General features: G+C 35.0%; 1 protein-coding gene across 6 annotated transcripts in view; it reads left to right on the plus strand.

Moving 5' to 3' along the window:
• FAM169A (family with sequence similarity 169 member A) overlaps positions 1-18,904 on the plus strand; it is a 79,213-nt gene that overhangs the window by 42,994 nt on the left and 17,315 nt on the right. For all 6 annotated transcript variants that reach the window (XM_032278309.1, XM_032278357.1, XM_032278337.1 and 3 more), the window contains 5 exons: positions 6,284-6,463; positions 14,081-14,209; positions 14,747-14,859; positions 17,875-17,914; positions 18,472-18,622. In XM_032278309.1, coding sequence (XP_032134200.1) covers positions 6,284-6,463; positions 14,081-14,209; positions 14,747-14,859; positions 17,875-17,914; positions 18,472-18,622 — 613 coding nt within the window. The remainder of the gene's footprint in view (positions 1-6,283; positions 6,464-14,080; positions 14,210-14,746; positions 14,860-17,874; positions 17,915-18,471; positions 18,623-18,904) is intronic.

The following is an 18,904-nucleotide window of genomic DNA, read 5'->3' on the forward strand; positions in this document are numbered from 1 at the left end:
CCAGCCTGGGCAATAGAGTGAGACTCTGCCTCCAAAAAAAAAAAAAAAAAAAGTATACATACTAAGTTTTTAAAAATACATTCACAGAATTATACAACTCTTGCAATGACAAATTTTAGATAATTTTCATCCCTCCATTAAAGAAATTTATTTATTAGCAGTCTTTCTCCGTTTCCTCCCCATTCCTAGGTCCCAGTGCACAACCACTCATCTATTTTATATAAATGGAATCATATAATATGCAACTTTTTGTGTCTGACATCTTTTGCTTAGCATAACATTTTTAAGTTTTATTCATATTGTAGCATCTATCAGCAATTCATTCCTTTTTATGACCAAATAATATTCCCTTGTATAGATATCTCAGTTTTGTTAGTCATCAGTTGATGGACTTTGGGGTTGTTTCTGTTTTTTGTTGTTGTTCCTATTTTGAATAATACTTACAGGAACATTTGTGTACAGTTGTTTGGACATGTCTTCACATCTCCTAGAGTATGTAGTTGTGGAATTGCTGGGTCATATGGTAACTCTGTTTTGCCTTTTGAGAAACTGCCAAATTGTCTACCACAGGGGCTGTATCATTTTACATTCCCACCAGCAATGTGTGAGGGTTGGTTTCTCCACATCTTAGCTAACACTTGCTATTTGTCATGTTGATTATAGTTCACCTAGCAGATGTGAAGTGCCCGGGCCATTGTAATTTTGATTTGCATTTCCCTAGTGACTAAGAATGTTGAGCATTTTTTCCATGTGCTTATTGGCCATTTGTATGACTTCTTTGAATAGAAATATTTATTCAAATCATTTGCTTTTTTTTTTTTTTTTTTTGAGACTAGTCCGTGCTCTGTCACCCAGGCTGGAGTGTAGTGGCGTGATCTCAGCTCACTGCAACCTCTGCTGCCTGGGTTCAAGTGATTCTCCTCCCTCAGCCTCCTGGGTAGCTGGGATTACAGGTGGGTGCTGCCATACCCAGTTAATTTTTGTTATTTTTAGTAGTGACAGGGTTTTGCCATGTTGGCTAGGCTGGTCTCGAACTCCTGACCACAGGCCTATCTTGGCCTCCCAAAGTGCTGGGATTACAGGCATGAGCCACAGTGCCCAGTCATTCGTTTGCCATTTTTAATTGGGTTGTTGTAAAAACATTTTCCCCAACTTTATTGTGGTATAACTGACATACAAAAAACTGCCCATATTTAAGGTTTAAAATTGCGATTTGACATATATATACATCTGTGAAACCACCACAATCAAGATAATAAGCATATCTGTAATCTTAAGTTTATCTTTGCCATTTTGTAATCTATTCCTCTCTCCCCTGTTTGTCTCCAAGGAAACATTTTGCTGCCTATTAGTGTAGATGAGCTTGCTTTTTCTAGGATTTTATATAAATGAGGACATAACAGTACATACTCTTTTTGGCAGTTGGTGGGGAGAGGTCTGGGTTCTTCCAGCACATTTTGAGATTCATTCAATTCATAGACCATATAATTCACTTTTTTACAGTGTAGAATTCAGTAACTTTTAATATATTCATATATTTATACAGCCATTACCACGATCTAATTCCTGAACATTTTCATCACCTCGGAAAGAATCCCTGTACTAATTGGCAGTCACTTCTCATTTCCCTTACACCACAGTCCCTGGAAACCACTAACTGTCCGAGTTGTCTTTTTCTTTTTGAGTTGTAAGATCCCTTTATACATGTTAGATATGAGACCCTTGTCAGATACATACTTTGGAAATGTTTTCTTCCATTCTGTGATTTGTCTTTTTACTTTCTTGATGGTGTTCTTTGAAGCCCAGAAGTTCTTAATTTTGATGAGGTCAAATTTATCTACTTTTTTTCTTTTGTAACTTGTGTTTTTGGTGTTGTATCTAAGAAGGCTCTGCCTAATCCAAAGTGATGAAGGCTTACACCTATGTTTTCTTCTAAGAGTTTTAACAGTTTTAGATCTTATATTTAGGTTTACAATCCATTTGCAGTTAAAATTTGTATACAATTCAAGGAAGGGGTCTGACATTATTTTGCATTTAGATATCTAGTGGTACTAGCACCATTTGTTGAATATATAATTTTCCCTTATAGAATTGTCTTGGCACCCCTGTTGAAAATCAGTTGACCATAAATATGAGAGTTTGTTTCTGGACCCTCTATTCTATTTCTTTGATCTGTGTATCTGTTCCCATACCAGTAATACGCTGTCTTGATTACTGTAGCTTTGTAGTAAGTTGAAATTTGGAAGTGTGAATCTTTGTCAAGATTATTTTGGCTATTTGGGCTCCTTATCGTTTTCATGTGTTTGGGCTGAACTTGACAGTTTTTGCGAAGCAATTCACTAGGATTTTGATCTGTAGGTTGTTTTGGAAAATATCGACATCTTAGCAATATTAAGTGTTTAGATCCATGAACATGAGATGTGTTTTCATTTATTTTAGTTGTTCTCTAATTTCTTATAACAATGTTTGTAATTTCTATTGTACAAGTTTTGCATGTCTTTTGTTAATTAGGTATTATTTTTTGATACTATTATGTATTGTTTTCGTAATTCCATTTTTTGGATTGTTCATTGTTAACATATAGAAATACAAATGATTTTTATGTATCGATCTTGTATCCTGAAACCTTGCTGAACTTCTTTATTTGTTTTAATAGTTTTTTTTTTTTTTTTTTAGTGTATTCCTTAAGATTTTCTGTATGTAAGATCATGTTACCTGCAAATAGAGACAGTTTTACATCTAGCTTCCTGATCTTTTTTCTTGCCTAATTATTCTGGCTAGATCCTCTAGTACAATGTGGAATGCAAGTGGTGAGAGTAGATATCCTTGTCATATTGCAGATCTTAAGAGGAAATATCTGCTGGTTCACTATTTTCATGTTAACTGTGGGGTTTTTTTTTTTTTCCTTTTTGGTAGATGCCCTGTATTAGGTTGAGGAAGTTGAGTATTTTTATTGTGAAAGATTGGGTTTCATCAAATGCTTTTTCTCCAGCTATTGAGATGATCACGTAACTTTTGTTTTATTTACATTTAGATGAGCTCTTTCATTCTTGATTTTGAAGTAAGTCTCATGTATTACAGTGGTTAAAGACAGACATTAGTGGTCGTCTGCATTTGTATAAATGGCAGAAGTCTTTTGGGTGAATAAAAATACTCAGAGCACATAGAAAAGAGAAGGCCAAAGATGAAATTTTGAGGAATATAAACAATCTAACATATGCTCTAAGTTAAATTTAGTCTGAGCTAGTAAATTTAATGAAAACGTTACCTAAGGCAGCAGGTTTTAGTTTTTGCTTTACTAGGTAAATTTACAGCTTTTGGTATGTCTTAAAAGTCTTTGATAATATGGAAAGTTTTTCTGCCCTTTATTTGATTGCATTTGTATGAGTCAGACTCTGGAGAACAGAAGTATTTATATAAAGTGTAGGCAAAGGAAGAGAACCAGCATGATTTTCTGATTATCTGAAAGGAACATGTACGTGGCAAATAAATAGTGGAAGAACTTTAAACTTTGTGAACACACTGCTTGTTCCATAAATTGGCCATTTTAACACTAGTCTGAGATACTGGAATTTCCCTTTTATCTACTCAAAGGAATGTTTCTGTGAAAATAGTAACAAAATCAATTTATGAGAAACTTTCTTCATTAAGTAGTATTCTTTTGTAAGGAGCTTGAAGCATGCAGAGTAGTGAACAACCATAGATCCTCAGACTTTGTATTGAGAACTAGAACTAGACTGTGCTTTCCCTTCTCATGCATTTTTGCTTTGTACTTCAAACTTGACTACTACTACTTCATGTCTATTGATTTCATGATCACTGCTATTCTTACTATGAAAAACCCTCAATTTCAGGGCCGGCCGCCATGGCTCACACCTGTAATCCCAGCACTTTGGGAGGCCAAGGTGGGCGGGTCACGAGGTTAGGAGTTTGAGACCAGCCTGACCAACATGGTGAAACCCTGTCTCTTCCAAAAAAAAAAAAAAAATACAAAAATTAGCTGGCAGTGGTGGCACGGACCTATAATCCCAGCTACTCAGGAGCCTGAGGCAGGAGAATCACTTGAACCCAGGAGGTAGAGGTTGCGTTGAGCTGGGATCACGCCACTGCATTCCAGCCTGGCGACAGAGTGAGACTCTTGTCAAAAAAGAAAAGAAAAGAAAAACCCTCAATTTCAAGACATTGAAAATATAATGGTTGCATTAGCTTGTTGATCAGGGTGTTACCAGAAAGAGGTCCAAGAGAGGGTTCTTGGATCTTGCACAAGAGAGAGTTCAGGGCGAGTCCATAGAGTAAAGTGAAAGCAAGTTTATGAAGAAAGTAAAGGAATAAAAGAAGGGCTACTTTGGGGTAAGAGCAGCCCCAAGGGCTGCTGGTTGCCCATTTTTATGATTATTTCTTGATGATACACTTAACAAGGGGTATATTATTCATGCCTCCCCTTTTAGACCATATTTGGGTACTTATGTTGCCATAGCATTTGTAAACCGTCATGGTGCTAATGGGAGTGTAGCACTGAGGAAGACCAGAGGTCACTCTTATTGCCATCCTGGTTTTGGTGGGTTTTGGCCAGCTTCTTTCTTTTCTGCAAGCTGTTTTATCAGCAAGGTCTTTTATGACCTGTATCTTGTGCTGACCTCCTATCTCATCCTGTGACTTAGAATGCCTTAACTGTCTGGGAATGCAAACCAGTAGGTCTCAGCCTCATTTTACCCATCTCCTTTTAAGGTAGAGTTGTGCTGGTCCAAACGCCTCTGACAAGATTACTTCTTAGGTTCCTGCAAGAAATTTGACCCTTAGAAATGGCCTAACTAAATGTCAGCAATTAAGATCTAACTATATTGGCAGGTGTATGGCTTATACCAGCACTTTGGGAGGCTGAGACGGGGCAGATCACCTGAGGTCAGGAGTTCAAGACCAGCCTGGTCAACATGATGAAATGAAACCCCGTCTCTACTAAAAATATAGCCGGGTATAGTGCTGGTCGCCTGTAATCCCAGCTGCTTGGGAGGCTGAATAGGAGAATCACTTGAACTGAGGAGGCAGAGGTTGCAGTGAGATGAGATCATGCCATTGTCCTCCAGCCCGGGCAATGAGTGAAATTCAGGCTCAAAAAAAGCAAAAGTGCCAAAAAAAAAAAAAAAAAAAAAAAAAATCTAAGGATATTGCCATATTCATTACTGATTCTAAATTTAAATTAGTTGATAGTCTCAGAGATTGTTCCAGAAAGTTATGGAAGTTCTCCAATTCAGTCATAAATAGTTCAAATTACTTGCTTGAACTGAAAAAAAGTTGTTATATTGATCAACTTATTAAATGATATGATTGGTAAGACAAATTTTTGAAATGTTATCTGACATTTTGTTTCTTGTTTGAAGTGCATTATTAGAGTTACCCAAAATCATATGAATAATCTGAGAATAATATTTGAGGCAAAAATGATAGAATAATGACATTTAACTATGAATTCTAACATTAACAGTAAATATGACACACCACCATGCTCCCTGAACTTGTAAACTATCTTGATATATTAAAGGAGTTAGTACATCTATCGGGTTAGTCAAAACCCATACAGCATGGTTCTTAAAAGACGAATCAACATAGCTGTATAATAAGGAGAGAGATACATAGATACTACAAATTATTTTGCCTGTTTAACCTTAAACATACAAAATATATTTAGCATTATATCTGTAGGAAATTATATCCATGTCTAAGACAAATATTTCCAATTCATTCCAATCTATAGTCCTCAAAAATTTGGAGAACTAATTCGTTTCTTTACTGTCATGAAGTAGATAAAAATGAAATGGTATTCATTAGGAAAAATGCAGAGGGAAAAGATGTTTAAAAAAAAAAATAAAATATAGGTCAGAGACATCCTCAAAGAAAAAAGGACATTTAAGTACTAAGGTTATAGTATAGTCATCAGGTTCTCTTCAAATTTGAAATTTTAATAGTTGATGAGTTTTAAAGTTGCATAAGTCTATAGACAGTGATGGTATATCTAATACATATAGCGAAGTATATATTTTCAAAAATGGTACTGAGCTATTTGTCCTATATTTGATGATACTATTGGCAAACATAAAATACATGGCTTCTCTCATCACATGTATACATTATAATGTCTAATAGCTGGAAAACGCTTTATAACATTTATATATTTAACATTTTTTGATATAGGAATAAACATAGAAAGACTGTTAAGTTACGTCACTAAATGTATATGTATTTTTTAATGTGTGCAGTTATTGGGTTTCTGTTCTTATTACTGCAGGAAGCATATGTGCCTCTTTTCTTACCCAAAGTTACCAACTGCCAGTTCTTGATACAATGTTTCTAAGGAAGAAATACAGAGGTAAAGATTTTGGGCTTCACATGCTGGAGGACTTTGTTGATTCCTTTACAGAAGAGGCACTTGGCGTACGGTATCCACTGTCTTCTCTCATGTACACAGGTAAATGGACTAAGTTAAAAAATGATAAACTTGTCTCTGTGTCACTTGTGACTTGTTTCTCCAGAATACTATACGTGTGTATATATCAGTATCACAAAGATTTGGAATCTCGGGCTCTCTAGAACCAAGTTTTGCAAATAAGCCCTTCCGTATTTGTTTTCTGGGGGTTTGGTAGTCTTAGAAAAAACTTTAATTAATACCGTAAAATTGCCGGGCACAGTGGCTTAGGCCTGTAATCCCAGGACTTTGGGAAGCCAAGGTGGGCAGATCTCCCGAGGTCCGAAGTTCAATACCAGCCTGGCCAACATGGTGAAACTCTGTCTCTATTAAAAATAAAAAATTAGCCGGGCATGTGGCGCATGCCTCTAATCCCCGCTACTTGGGAGGCTGAGCCAAGAGAATTGCTTGAACCCGGGAGGCGGAGTTTGCAGTGAGAGAACATCATGCCACTGCACTCCAGCCTGGGTGACAGAGTGAGACGGAGACTCCATCTCAAAAACGAAACAAAACAAAACCAACATCTACCATAATATTTGCCCTGTTAAAAGTATACAACTCAGTGGTTTTTAGTATATTTATAGTGGTTCAATAAAAACCAGCAATTCCAGAACATTCTCATTACCCCAAAAAGAAACCCTTTACCAATTAGCAGTCACTGTCCATTTCCCCTTTCTCCATCTGTAGCAAACCACTAATCTATCTTCTGTCACTGTGAATTTACTCATTCTGGACATTTCATATAAATGGAATCATACAGCATGTGGCCTTTTGTGTCTGGCTTCTTTCACTTAGCATGTTTTCAAGTTTCATTCATGTTATAGCATAAATTGGTACTTCATTTCTTTTTATGACCGAGTAATATTCCATTGTATGGCTGTACCACAACTTGTTCTAAAGTGATGTTCCATTTTACATTCCCATAAGCAATATTATATGAAGGTTATAATTTTTCCACATCTTCATCCTCAGCAACATTTGTTATTATCTGTATATTTTACTACAGCCATCCACATCCTCACCATTTGTTATTATTTATATATTTTATTACAGGCATCCTAGTGGATATATAGGGGCATCTCATAGTTTTGCTTTGCTTTGATGTTGAACGTCTTTTCATGTACTTATTGGTCATTTGTATACCTTCTTTGGAGAAATGTCTATTTAAATAATTTGACCATTTTGGGGGGGGTACTAATTTGTTTATGGTAGCTTTTAAAATTAACAATAAATTTCAAACATACAAAAAGGTACAAAGAAGCTGGGAATGATGGGATATGCCTGTTATCTCAGTTACTCCAAAGGCTGAGGTCGGAGGGTTGCCTGAGTCCAGGAGTTTGAGACCAGCCTGGGCAACATAGTGAGACCTCATTTAAATTAAAAAAAAGTTTAAAGAGTAAGGTGTTGGCTGGGCATGGTGGCTCATGCCTTTAATGCTAGCACTTTAGGAGCCCGAGGTGGGCAGATCGCTTGAGTTCAGGAATTCAAGACCAGCTTGGGCAACATGATAAAATCCTACCCTACAAAAATTACAAAAAATTAGCTGGGTGTGGTAGCTTGTGCCTATAGTCCTTGATACTTGAGGGGCTGACGTGGGAGAATTGCTTGAGCCCAGGAGGTTGAAGCTGCAGTGAGCTAAGATAACACCACTGCACCCCAGCCTGGGTAACAAATTGAGAGCTTATCTCAAAAAAATGAATAAATGAATAAATAAATAAAAAGAAATAAAAAGAAGGTATCAAATACTCATGTACCGTGTCAGCACGTACCATCCATGAGAAATGGCTTGCTGCCAGAGTGGTGGAAGCCTTCTGTGTACTTTTACCCAATTAGACTCACTCCCTTCTCTGGGATGAGTACTGTACCTAACTTGGCACTTATTTTTCTCACACATTTCTTAGGCTTTAATACATATGTGTATGTTCTCAAACAATATATCATGTTGTTTTACATATTCAAAAACTATAAATATGTACTGTATGAATTCTTCTGCAGTTTACTTTCTTTACTCATCTTTATATTTGTGAGATTCATCCATGTGGGTTTGTATAGTTCCATTTATTTTCAATGCCGTGTTCCATTTTATGGACATTCCACTTGGTGTGATTTAAAACCATTAGTGTGTTTGGTTTTGAATTTGTGTAAAGGTCATATAACTTCTCAATGAAGTAAGATTTAATCCTACATAGTAATTAACCTAGAAACTTTATGAAGTATCATTTACTATTGATTTCAGCCTAACAGCAGTTATTTATTTCCACTGAAAATATATTTTTATTCTAAATCTTCCTCACCTTCTTTAATATCAGAAGCAATCCAGAAAATAGGAACCAAGTAGAGAATTGGATGCCCACCTTGAATCATATTTTCTCTCTATACCCATACATGAGAGTGGGATGGGCATTATGTGCCCTTGGTTAGTCCTAAAATGCTTTACTCTAGGTACTGCTTTACCGAATTTGGGGAGAGATACAAAGACATCCACTGCAGGCAGAATCCCCTAATACTTACTCTCTTCTGTGATTCTAGTGATAAATAAATTGAATATCAAATGAATTACAGATGATCATCAGCTAATTTCTATCTTTGCATAAAGCCTTAGCACTTTGTGAGGCCAAGGTGGGCAGATCACTTCAGGCCAGGAGTTCAAGACCAGCCTGGCCAACATGGTGAAATCCAATCTGTATTAAAAATACAAAAATTAGCTAGACATGGTGGCACATGCCTGCCATCCCAGCTACTCAGAAGGCTAAGTCATGAGATTTGCTTGAGCCTGGGAGGCAGAGTTTGCAGTGAGCCTAGATCAGGCCACTCCACTCCAGCCTGGGTGACAGAGCATGTCTCAAAAAAAAAAAAAAAAAAAACACACAACTTGGCAGGCCTAGTAGTATGCGCCTGTAGTTTCAGTTACTTAGGAGGCTGAGGCAGGAGGATCACTTGAGTACAGGAGTTCAAGGCTGCAGTGAGCCACTGCACTCCAGACTCAGGGAAAGAGTGAGATCCTGTTTCAAAAAAAAAAAAAAAAAAGAAGGCAAGTATCTATTAAGTTATAATTTATTATATACAATAACATACACCAATTTTAAGAGTACATTTTAATGACTTCTGACAATTCCAAGAGTTCCCTTTGTGCACCAGTCCTCCAGCTTCCTTCCCCTCCAAACTCACTCTAGGCAAGCACTGATATGCTTTCTGTCAGTACCAATTAGATTTTTCTAGAGTTTCATGAATAATGGAAATATATGGTTGTGTGTACTTCTATGTCTGGCATCTTATTTTTGAGGCTCATTGATGTTGCATGTCTCAATACTTCCTTCCTTTTTTTTTATTTTGCTGAGTATTTCTCTCTCTCTTTTTTTGAAATGGAGTTTCGCTCTTGTTGCACAGGTTGGAGCGCAATGGTGTGATCTTGGCTCACCACAACCTTTGCCTCCTGGGTTCAAACGATTCTCCTGCCTCAGCTTCCTGAGTAGCTGTGATTACAGGCATGCACCACCATGCCCGGCTAATTTTGTAATTTTAGTAGAGACAGGGTTTCTCCGTGTTGGTCAGGCTGGTCTGGAACTCCCAATCTCAGGTGGTCTGCCTGCCTTGGCCTCCCAAAGTGCTGGGGTTACAGGCGTTAGCCACCACATCTGGCCTAGATCAGGCCAGATTGCTGAGTATTTCTCACTTTGGTGATACCACGGTTTATTTATTTGCCTATTGATAGACATTTGATTTCTTTTCTTTCTTGGCTATTATGAATAAAGGTGTGTGAAAATGTCTTTGTATGGACATTTGTTTTCATTTTCTTGGAGCAAATACCTAGGAGTGTCATTACTGGTTTTTATGATTGTGTTTAACTTTAGGAAGTTGCCAAATTAGTTTCTAATAAAGTAGTTATGTCATTTTGCATTCCCGTTAGTAATGTGTGGAAGTTCTGGTTGCTCTACATACTCATTAATACTTGGTTTTGTTAATTTCTTTAATTTCAGCCTTTTCTAGTAGTAAGGCTATCTCACTTATTATGTGGATAATGCTATCTCACTTATTATGTGGTTTCAGTTTGCATTTTCCTGAAGACTAAAGATTTTGAGTATCTCTTCATGTAATTATTGGGTAATCATACGCCCTAAAAAAGGGTAGAAAAAGTGAGGTGTTTGTTCCTATCTTTTGCTTATGTTTGTATTGAATTGCTTGTCTTCTTATTGAGTTACAAGTTATTTATGTGTCTTGGATATTAGTTCTTTGTGTATATTGTTAATTCTTTCTCATGGCCTTTTCCTTTTCTTAATCTATATGCATTTATTTCAAGTAAGTTTTGATATTATTTAGTTTAAATCTCCCATCCTACTATTCTTTATTTGTCCCATTTGTTTTTTCTCCTTTTTTCTTTCCTTTTGGAAGTAGTTATCATTGTTCTATTTTATCTCAACAGTTGGTTTATTAGCCATGCCTTTTTGTTTTGTTTTGTGCGTGTTGTGTTGGTTTTCTCCAGCTTCTTCCATCCTTTTAGTTTTGGAAACTAAACCCAGAACATATGAAAAATATTTTCAAAGATACAGGGAAAAAATGGATAGACTAGTATCCTAATTTCTGTACCAAGTCTAGATTGAACAGATGTTAAGATTTTGCAATTTTTATTTTAGTTTAAGAGAGAACTAAATACAATGTTTATTGATTGTAATAAAAGATACAGTCGATGTTCTCTTTGAATCCTTCTGTAATACATTCTCCTTTCTCCTTTCCTCCCCAGAGATAATTGCACTCCTGAAGTTGGTGTTTATTTTCCTGTTTACGGTTTCATATTTATGTCTGTAAACATTATAAAATATTATTTAGTGTGTTTTCTTATTTTTTAAACAGCTTTTTGTTGTGGTAAAAAATTGTATATAATACCTTATTTGTAGGTGAACACTTCAGTGGCTCTTGCACACTCTTTTCTGCTTTCTGTCCCTATGAATTTGCCCATGCTAGGTACCTTATCTAAATGGAATCATAGAATATTTGTCTTTATGTGTCTGGCTTACGTGACTAAATATAATGGTTTTGAGGTCCATGATGTAGTCCATTCCTTTTTATGGCTGGATAGTTTCCCTTTGTATGAATATACCGTATTTTGTTTGGCCATTCATCTATTGATGGACACTTGGGTTGTTTCTACCTTTTGGCCATTGTGAATAATGCTTCATTGAACGTTGGTGTGCAGATATCTGTTTGAGTCTCTGCTTTCATGTCTTTTGAATATATACCTGAGGTGAAATTGGTGGGTTATATGGTAATTTTGTGTTTCACTTTTTGAGGAACTGTTTTCCATTGTGGCTGTACCACTTTGTTGAATAAGTTTTTAAGCTTTACATAAATGGTGGCATTTTGTTCATTTATTGGCCCAATTTTTACTGAGCATTTTTAAAAGAGTTATCAATGTTGATTTAGGTAGCCATAACTCATTTATTTTAAACACTGTATAGTAATTTTATTATATACATATTACAGTTTATTCATATATTTCCTTACTGTTGAGCACTTAGGTTAGGTCCCCATTAAAAATAGTCCTGTAATGAATATTATAAAAGTTTTCTGCATATGTACAGCTGGCCCTCCACTTACGATGGTTTAACTTTTGATTTTATGATGGTACAAAAGTGATATTTAGTAGAAACAGTCATTTGAATTTTGATCTTTTCCTATGCTAATGATATGATACTCTCTCATGAAGCTGGGCAGTGGCTGCCAGTCAGTTCCCAGTCAGCCAGGCGATCACAGGGGCAACCAACCAGTACTCTACAGAGTACTGTATTCAATAAAGTATATGAAATATTCAACAATTTATCATAAAATAGATTGTGTGTTGGATGGTTTTGCCCAACTGTAGGTTGTAGGCTGTGTTCTGAACTGTAAGTGTTCAGAACACATTTAAGGTAAGTGAGGCTAAGCTATGATGGTTGGTAGCTTAGGTGTCGTGAATACATTTTTGACTTAATGGTGTTTTCAATTTATGATGGGTTTAACAGAATGTAACCCCATTGTAAGTCAAGGAATATCTGTATAAGGTATTAGGGTTTATACCTCAAAGTAGAATTGGATCATAAAATGTGTCTCTTCAACTTTGTGTTGCAAAATTATTCTCCCACCAGCAGAGTGTGTGTTTCCATTTCCCTTATTCTTCTTGGTGCTTGTCATTATCCCACAGGTGTGAAAATCTTATCTTCTTGTTTTATCTTACCTTTCTTTGGCAGCTAGTGGGGTTTATCATCTCTTTGTTTGTTTATTGACCACTCAGATTTCATAAGGTGTAAATTTCCTGTTCATAGTCTCTGCCAATTTTTCTTTGGATAACCTTGTCTTTTGAATTCCATTGTAGAAATTCTTTATATTTTTTGAGTACTAATCCTTTGTTTTACTCTAAATGTCTCCTAATCTGTGTCTTTCTGGGATCATTTTCATGTAGAGGGGTGCAGTTCAATACAGTAGTCACTAATTTAAATATAAGTTAGAGCTAATTAATATTAAATAAAAATATAAGTTCATTTCCTAAGTAGCCACATGTGGCTAGTGGCTGTTGTATTGGACAGTGCTGATGATAGGACACATCTGTGTCCCAGAAAGTTCTGTTGCACAGTCCTGATATATACTAGGTTTTAAATCTTAATAGATCATAATTTTTCATCATGGACTGTGATTTTTGTGCCTTTTGTAAGGAATCCATCTGAACCCTATTCTCCTATGTTTTCTTTTAAACATTTTGGTCTTAGAATTTGTTCAGAGTTTATGTTGATGTGAGGTCAGGATCTGACTTTATTGGTTTTTTTTTTTAAAATAAGGATTTTTATTTTAGCACCATTATTTTAGTAGTTTATCCATTATTTGCTGAAATATAATGCCGTTTCCATCATTTGGCAAGTTGTAGTTTATATGTGGTTCTTTCCTAGTGGAGTTTCTTTGTTATTTATTTGTGGGTTTTTTGTTTGTTTTTTGGTATTTTTCTTCTCCTTCCTCCCACCCCACAGCCTGTTTATATATCTTTATGTCAGTACTAGGTTGTTTCAGTTACTGTGGTTTTATAATGATTCTTGGTATTTACTTGGACAAGTCTCTATCCTTATTTTTCTTCTTCAAAATTGACCTGAATATTGTTTCTTTTTTTTTTTTTTGTAGTTTTAAAACTGATGTATAATAGTTGTACTTACTGAATATTTTCTTACCCTTTATTCTTTAATTTTGGAATTTGGGATCAAGTTTTATTAAAAAATAAGTTATGTTGGGATTTGTTTGCAATTGCATGGAATTTATAGATCAATTTGGTGAGAACTGGTATTTTTACACTATTGAGTCTGACAGTCTTTTTATTCAGTTCTGTGTTGGACACCTCAGTAACATTTAATCATTTTTTTTCTTTAAAAACGAAGTACATTTTTAAAGGATATTTATTGTTTGGTCAAGGTAAAACTTGCATTTGGGATTTTATTTAGAATTTTTATTTATAAATGAGACTACTGTATACTTGAGTTGTGTTGGTGGTGTTTTGGTATCAAGGTCATGTTAGCCCCATTAAGTGAGTTAGGAAGCTTTCCATCTTCTGATTTTCAAAACAGTGGATATTTGAGATTTCTAGAAAATTCTAAATGTGTTTTTCAGCTTGCAAGCAGTACTTTGAGAAGTATCCAGGAGATCATGAACTCCTTTGGGAAGTTGAAGGTGTTGGACACTGGTACCAGCGAATACCAGTCACCAGAGCATTACAGAGAGAAACGCTTAAAATACCAGGTAGGAGTGTTTTCAGTTTGAACATAAGTTCAGTTTACTTATCCTTGCTGGCACACAAGTCCAGTTTAAAAAGCAGTGGCTAATAGTGGTTATGTCTTAGAGTCCAGAGTAGTGGTGTATTGTAATGTGATAATTCTAGTAACAGAATCTCTTGTCTGAAGTTTGAATTTTTGTGATTATATAACGTTTGAGTCCCTAGTAATAACGAGACCTATAACAGCTCAGTAGGAATTGGTGGGTAAGAAATAAACATAGATTACTGAAATGGCATAGAATAGGCACCAGTGGGGTCCAGAGTACCCACTAATCTCATATACGTCTCTCCAAAGCCCCTAAATACTTAAAATAACTATTTACCATTGTATATAATGGCAATGTTGCATTATAAGATACTGGTGAAGAGAACATCTCACACCTAGATTTTCATGACCCTTCTGTCTAGGCTGCTCTTCAGGGCTTTTAGGAAAGTCAGTACAATGTTACAGTTAAAACCAAATACTGGTTGGGTTACAATTTTTAAAATTCTTCTATACACAGCAGTTTCTCAAAATGAACCTAAAAGACCTATGTCTGGAGAATATGGTCCTGCATCTGTTCCAGAATATGAAGCAGGAACTGAAGACAATCAGTCTAGTGAGATGCAGCTAACTGTAGGTACACTGTATGTTTACTGTAGGAAATAATTTTTGTGTTTTTAAAATATAGATTCAGCTTATATTTGAGTTTTAAATGTTATAGTTCAAAAAAACCTATGTAATTTCTACTGTGTTAGTTTTCCTGGCATCTTCTGTTAATATTACTAAGGACTTTAATTTTCTTTGAAAAATAATTTTAATGATGTTAAAAGTATGAGCTAATTAAAGGTAATTTAGAATGAACATAAAATAATATAGAAGAAAATAAAAATATATAATTCCACTATTCAGATATAGCCACTGTTAAACATTTTTGCATATTTATTTAATATTGTATATTACAAAGCATGTATCTGTATATATTATATTTTTATTCTCTTAGATTGCTTCTAACTGCCTTCCTCCAGTAATGTAATATTGGAAGCATTTTCTGTGGCATTAAATCATTAAAACATGATTGTTAAATAGCAGCACACTATTCTATTATGTTTTAATTAAATACCATTATTTGTTTCTTTAACATAGAATCCTTAAATTTTTAACATTTTTAAATGGCCCAGGAGCAAACACATTTATATGTGAATCCTTGTGCATATGTAATTACTTCTCTGAACATAAAAATTTCCAGAAGTGGAGTAAGTAGGTGAAAGATGATGGAGTTGTTACATAACGTTTGAGGCTGTGTATGCTAGGTCTTTGTAGAATGTAATGCACTTTGCAAATACTAAGTATCCTGAAAGTAGAAGGAAAAGTCCCATTACCAAACTTCACAGGACTTACTAGGTCCTTTTCTAGAACCGATGTTTTGTGGTACTTGGTATTGCTTAAAATACAGGCCCATTGATGGGACTCTAGAAGTCTAGGGTTTTGGGGGATGGCATTTATTACAGTCACATTTTTGTATGTGTGTATCTAAGTTTATTTTTAGTGAGTGTTGAATATGCCTATGTAAATACATAGGCATATTGTATAAACAGCTGCTTTAGGGAATTATTTGTGCTTATTTTCTGTCTTAGTTAGAATGAGAGTTGACTCTATTTGAGTAGAAAATTTGTAACCATTGTTAAGAATAACAAATAATATAACTATACATAAGGAGTTGGGTTTTTGTTTTTTTCCCCCTACATTTGGAAATTCAAACTTGAGAATAAGCTCCTGTTCTATTCAGTCTAAATTTCTCAGATATACACAGATTCATTTAGTATTGGCCAGTTGTCATAAAATCAAGGAAAGTAGAAAATCTGTTCTTCTATAAATGTAATGAGAGCAATGATTTACTTTACACTAATCCAAATAATTTTAGATTTGTTATTTGAGTGAGAATATATTAACAGTGGTACAACATCACAGTTGATAGCATAAATTTGGTTTTAGAATGTAACCTAATTAAGATTTTAGAAATTCTATTCTTCATAGTACTTTAATGTTTTTAAATAGTTGAAGGAAAATGTTTATCGTATTAAACTACTTGTATTAAATCCCTTTTTATCAGTAACCATGAACAGTTTTGTTTATTTTAATTACATGATTTATTCTTTAGGTAATGATGGTATTATTACCTATTTTTTCCTTTTTTGTATTTTTTGTAGAGACAAGGGTTCACTATGTTGGCCTGGCTGGTCTTGAACTCCTGACCTCATGGTTCACCTGCCTCAGCCTCCCAAAGTGTTGAGATCATAGGCGTGAGCCACTGCACCCAGCTGTATTTTTTCCTATTTTTATACATAAAACATTAACATATATTTCTCTTACGATACTTTTTGTGCCTTTTATTTATCCATCTTTACATTTTAACCTTTTGTTGGACTGTAATTTTCTTGAAGCAACATTTTTGTCACATCATTTGTCACAATTGCTCCTTTGCTTTTGTTCTATAAATTGAAGGCTGTGTGTCTACTATATTGTGGCATTTTAGTAAGCATGTAATGGATGAATAAAGTAGTTACTGTGGCAAGCACTGGACATAGAAAGATATGGTTCTTAGACATTGGAGAACTAGATGATCCTTTGTTGGAAATACAGAATTAAATACTATAGCATAAAAATTATTATAGCAAGTGATTGGAGGTACATAGGAGAGGTTGACTTTTAAAGGTGGGTGGGAGTTCTGTGACATGGGTTGTTAGGGCATTCCAGAGGATACCATGTAAAAAAAATTACAGAAATGTGAAAGAAAATGGCGTGTTTGACATGACAGAGGTACTTGGTATTTTGCATATGTTGAGAATTTGTATTCTAAGCAGTGGTTGGCTATTAAAGGTTTCTTTTTTCCTTTTTTTTTAAGCAAAGAAATGGTATAATTTGTGATTTGAAAGTATCACTTTGTCATTAGTGTGGAGGGGTTTAGATGGGATGTGATTAGAGCAAGGGATACTAGTGAGGAGGCTGTTGGAATAGTTGAGGTTCAAGAGAGTAAAGGCATAAACTAAAGCAATGTTAATACAAAGGATAGGGCAGTTTTGAGAGGTTCTTCAATTAAAATGGAAGGACTTTGTGATTGATTAAATGTGGGATAGGAAGAAGTCATTACTGCCTCACTGTTTTCTGGTTAGAATGACTGAATTGTCATTAAGCAATATGGGGAATAATATTGGGGAAAGATAAAGTTCATTTTAGGAATGATTGAGTGTGAAATTGGATGGGACATCCACTGGGAGATATTTCATTGAAAATAGAACTTTGGAAATCAGGAAGAAAGTTTGGAGGCTTACATTGCATATTTGAATTCATTGGTAAGCAGATGCTGAAGTAGGATAGTGAAGGGAAAGCATGTGGACTGAGCAGAGAAGGTGGCTGAGGACAGAACTAGGAGAACAGTGGACACACTATGACATATTAGATGACTTGCATATGTTCTCAGTCTTATAAATTGAAGCTGAACTATAACCTTTTTCTTTTTAAAGTAAATGTTCTTAAAAAGTGCTATTTGAAAAACATTTTACAATTTTTTTTTTGAAACTATAAATGAAATAGATCCTTAGGAAGAAAAAATAGTCTAAAACTTTAGGTTTAAATCTGTCTCTTTTTTAGATGGATTCTTTAAAAGATGCCTTTGCAAGCACTTCTGAAGGTAAGAAATTCAACTGATATGTCCGTATTTGAGACTTCAAATTAGAGCTGTGTGCGTGAGCATGCATGCATGCATGTGTGTGTGGTGTCTCACCCTGAGTAAGTGAAAACGTTTTCAGCTCTAGAATCCAGATATGGGCTCTCATGCCACCACTGTCACTGATTTTGCTATGTGAACACTGAGTAAGCTATTGTACCTCTCTCTTCCTCTTTTCCTTAGCTATAAAATAGGGATGGTAATGTCTGTGTTGTTTATTTTCCAAGATTATTGGGAGAGAATGTAAGTGAAATGCAAAAACACTTTGCAAAGCCCAAGATAACATGGAAATGTGAGGAATGAATTATACAATTCATATAACTTGACAAAGTTATTATATATTTTAGAAAAAGACGTAAATTGTAAAATTTTTTAGCCTGACTTAAGTCAGGGGAGGGCAAACCTGTGTAATGTGGGGGATATGTGTAAACTAGTGTAGTTCTTGCATTTCTGTGTATTTTAATAGGTAGTCCTTTTAATATGTAATCAACTAAGTGCAGTTTTGCTATTTTCCTCCTCAGGTCATGATAAAACATTTGTTTCCACTCGTACTCGAAGTAGTAATCTAAAGCGGCCGAAGATTGGAAAGCGGTTTCAGGATTCTGAATTTAGCAGTTCTCAAGGTGAAGATGAAAAGACTTCCCAGACTTCACCTACAGCTTCAATAAACAAGTAAAGAATTGTGTATTTTACTCCCATTTTTTGTTTATTTGTACTTTCATATTAGTATTTAACATTTAAGGTAGAAGCTGTTTATTTTGTTTGTGTAGCAGATGACTTTGGTATAGGAGTTTGTATTTGAATTATTTATATTTGAATTCTTTTTTCTTCTTTATATTTGAATTCTTATACAAGATTATTAGTTGTTTATCAGCGCCAAGTGTTACCTTGACAATGTTATTGGGAGAAGTTGCTAGTAAGAGACTGGCATAAACTCACTTCATGTGTGAAAAT

Source organism: Sapajus apella, unplaced genomic scaffold, assembly GCF_009761245.1.
Source record: "Sapajus apella isolate SASKATOON/1434 unplaced genomic scaffold, GSC_monkey_1.0 scaffold1, whole genome shotgun sequence".
Classification (NCBI taxonomy): Eukaryota; Metazoa; Chordata; class Mammalia; order Primates; family Cebidae; genus Sapajus; species Sapajus apella.